A 2722-nucleotide genomic window follows, 5' to 3' on the forward strand; every position below is an offset into this window, starting at 1 on the left:
CAACGGTCCAGATTTCTTGTCATCAAGACACAAAAACCCTAAACATCCAAAACATGTGTAGCCGCACACATGTAATCACATCTTTATTTTTCACAAATTCTCTTTCACAAATTTACAAAAATACCCATCACGAAAAAACCAAACTCCACCGCGCCTTTTCATTTTCACCCTTGTTTTTTGGCGGGGTAGACAATATATATAGCATTTACAAATGGGCATTTTGGTCATTTAACATATCGCGCCCTAGGGTTTTCCTGACCCTTAAAAACCTTATTTCTTTTTTATTTGCCGCTACTACTTCTTCGGCTCCTTCCACTCTCTTCTTTCACTGTCGGTCTTCTCTCTTTCTCTCTGATTGCATGTTGGTTACCTTTGATCATTGCTTCATTGATTCGATAGCTTGTGTTTTTCTGAGTGATTCTGGTGTGTATCGAGTTCTTCTTCTTTGATCATCAAGTAATTCATTTGGGTTCTTCGTTTCGTATCGATCTCGCCTTTTTTCTGTGTTTATGGTTCTCTTTTTTCAGCCGAATCGCGACTCTGGTGTTTCGTTCTTGTATGATCAGCTGTTTTATTCTCATCGAATCGTTTGATTTGAAGAAATCTTGCTCGATCTACGTGATCACGATAGAGGAAGTGGTTTGATCGGCTAATTGATTCGATAATGGTGGATCTCAGTGATAAGGTGAGTGATCTTCGATCGCCGATCACCGATCACCGATCAATGATTTTCCATCACTGATCAGTGACCAGTTACATCTAATTTTTTCGATTGACTAGTGATTTTAGCGTTTGATTTTTAAAATTTGAATGTATGATTCCAATTTTCAGGGATCAGACTGTGAAGATATGATGAACAGCAAGAACAGTCCTGATAGATGTGGATCATCTTCATCCGACGGTGGTAGTCATATGATCAAAACTTGTGCTGATTGTGGGACCACTAAAACCCCTCTCTGGAGAGGGGGTCCTGCTGGACCTAAGGTATCTTTCAATTTAATTTCCATTTTTGAAAAAAAAACATTTTTAATTCTTTTTATGAAGAATAACTCGCTTTTCTGTCTAATTCACATTCATCACTAATTTTTTTCGTCGGCATATTTTTTTTGTACACGATCTAAAAATGTGTGATACTTTTGGTAACTTTTATGACGTTAATCGCCATCATTGATTTATTTTATATAAAAAGTATATCGAAAATAGAAAACCCCATGATCTAAATCTGATTGTTTGTTGATTATTATACAGTCTTTATGCAATGCTTGTGGAATCAGAAGCAGAAAGAAGAGAAGAGCACTTTTGGGGCTAAAAGATGAGAAAAAGCAAAAGAAAATCCCCACCACCGGCACCTGTGCCGGCGCCGGAGCCACCTCTACATCCGGCGGAGATAGTCAAACAAGCGGATTGACCAGCAATAAGAGAAGTCAAATGGGTGATTTTTGTTTGAAAAGAAAGCTAATGGCTCTAGGAACTGAAGTTGTGTTGCAGAGACCAAGATCCGCCATTACTAAACAAAGACGGAAGATAGGTGAAGTAGAACAAGCTGCGCTTTTATTGATGGCTTTATCTTGTGGATCGGTTTATGCTTGATTAGTGAAATAATTAAATCGGTATTTGGTAGTTTGATTTTTATTGTTTTTGGGTTTTAAGATTAAGAATCAAGAAATTTCAGGTAATTGAGAGATAGATGTGTCGTTTTCTTGAAGAGCAAAGATGTATCTTGTAGGGTGTTCTTTTTTATTCTTAATTGGAAAAAATCTATTTTTATGATCTTGTCTTTTTATAATGAAACAAATTGACCAAATATTATTTTTATTGTTTTTGAAGCTTAGAGATGAAAGTTCACATTTGTTGAGAGACTTAATAATTTCTCTAATGAGAAATATCATGTTTAATATAGATTTTGTTACTAAAATGTTTATAAGTTTGAGTTATTTGGAAACATTATTGCACATTTGTTGTATAATAAAAAATCTTTGAAGTTAATGTTTTGAAGTATAAACGAATTATTAAGTAGTTATAACTTGATTTTACAGCAAAATTTCAAATGATTAACAAAGATCTTATGAAAACTAATAACACATAACATTAAACATATTCAAAATGTAGAGACATTAAGTTCAATAACATAGAGAATTAATCTCAAACACAAGTTATAATGGCCTAATTGGGAGTTTAAAAGCTTACAAAATTAAAATGAAGTAAAAGAACTTTAGTTTATAATCGTGTTGTATTTGACATTGACCATCCATGTCACCGTCTTTCCCTTTTGGTACTTCTGTTGGTTTGATGATATTTTCAGAGGTCATGACATAATAATACTTTAATGGGAATTGTGGTGATGAGTGTACAATCAAAACATAAGTCAAAACCAATAGAATCTTGTTATGAATACCTTTTTTCAACTACATAGATTCTGATTCTGTCTTCATAATTAAGATTGATAGTGATTATAGTTCACCATATTACCATGTATCCAACAAATATTATTAATTACGACAATTTGAAGTGGATGATTAGTTTAAAATAATATATTGTTTGTTTGCATCACTAGACCTTGAAACTTGAAAGATTATATGTTTAGAATTTCCATGCTTCAAAATATCTATTTCAAAATTCAAATCAGAACCTAAAAAACATGGTATAAAGATAAGTTTTAAAAAGTAAGGTTATTTATTTGGTTAGTTGTAAGTAGGGGCGGACGCATGATTTCATAGTAGGG

At 33.3% G+C, this 2722-nt stretch overlaps 1 protein-coding gene across 1 annotated transcript; it reads left to right on the forward strand.

The window, feature by feature from the left end:
• Positions 1–297: 297 nt before the first annotated feature.
• On the forward strand, positions 298–1770 carry LOC145003355 (GATA transcription factor 15-like). Its single transcript, XM_078962480.1, has 3 exons — positions 298–685; positions 832–984; positions 1249–1770. The coding sequence occupies exons 1-3, from the start codon at positions 665–667 to the stop codon at positions 1588–1590; spliced, it is 516 nt and encodes a 171-aa protein (XP_078818606.1). The 5' UTR covers positions 298–664; the 3' UTR covers positions 1591–1770.
• The last annotated feature ends 952 nt before the right edge of the window (positions 1771–2722 follow it).

Source organism: Lactuca saligna, chromosome 6 (genome assembly GCF_052625555.1).
Source record: "Lactuca saligna cultivar CGN05327 chromosome 6, ASM5262555v1, whole genome shotgun sequence".
Classification (NCBI taxonomy): domain Eukaryota; kingdom Viridiplantae; phylum Streptophyta; class Magnoliopsida; order Asterales; family Asteraceae; genus Lactuca; species Lactuca saligna.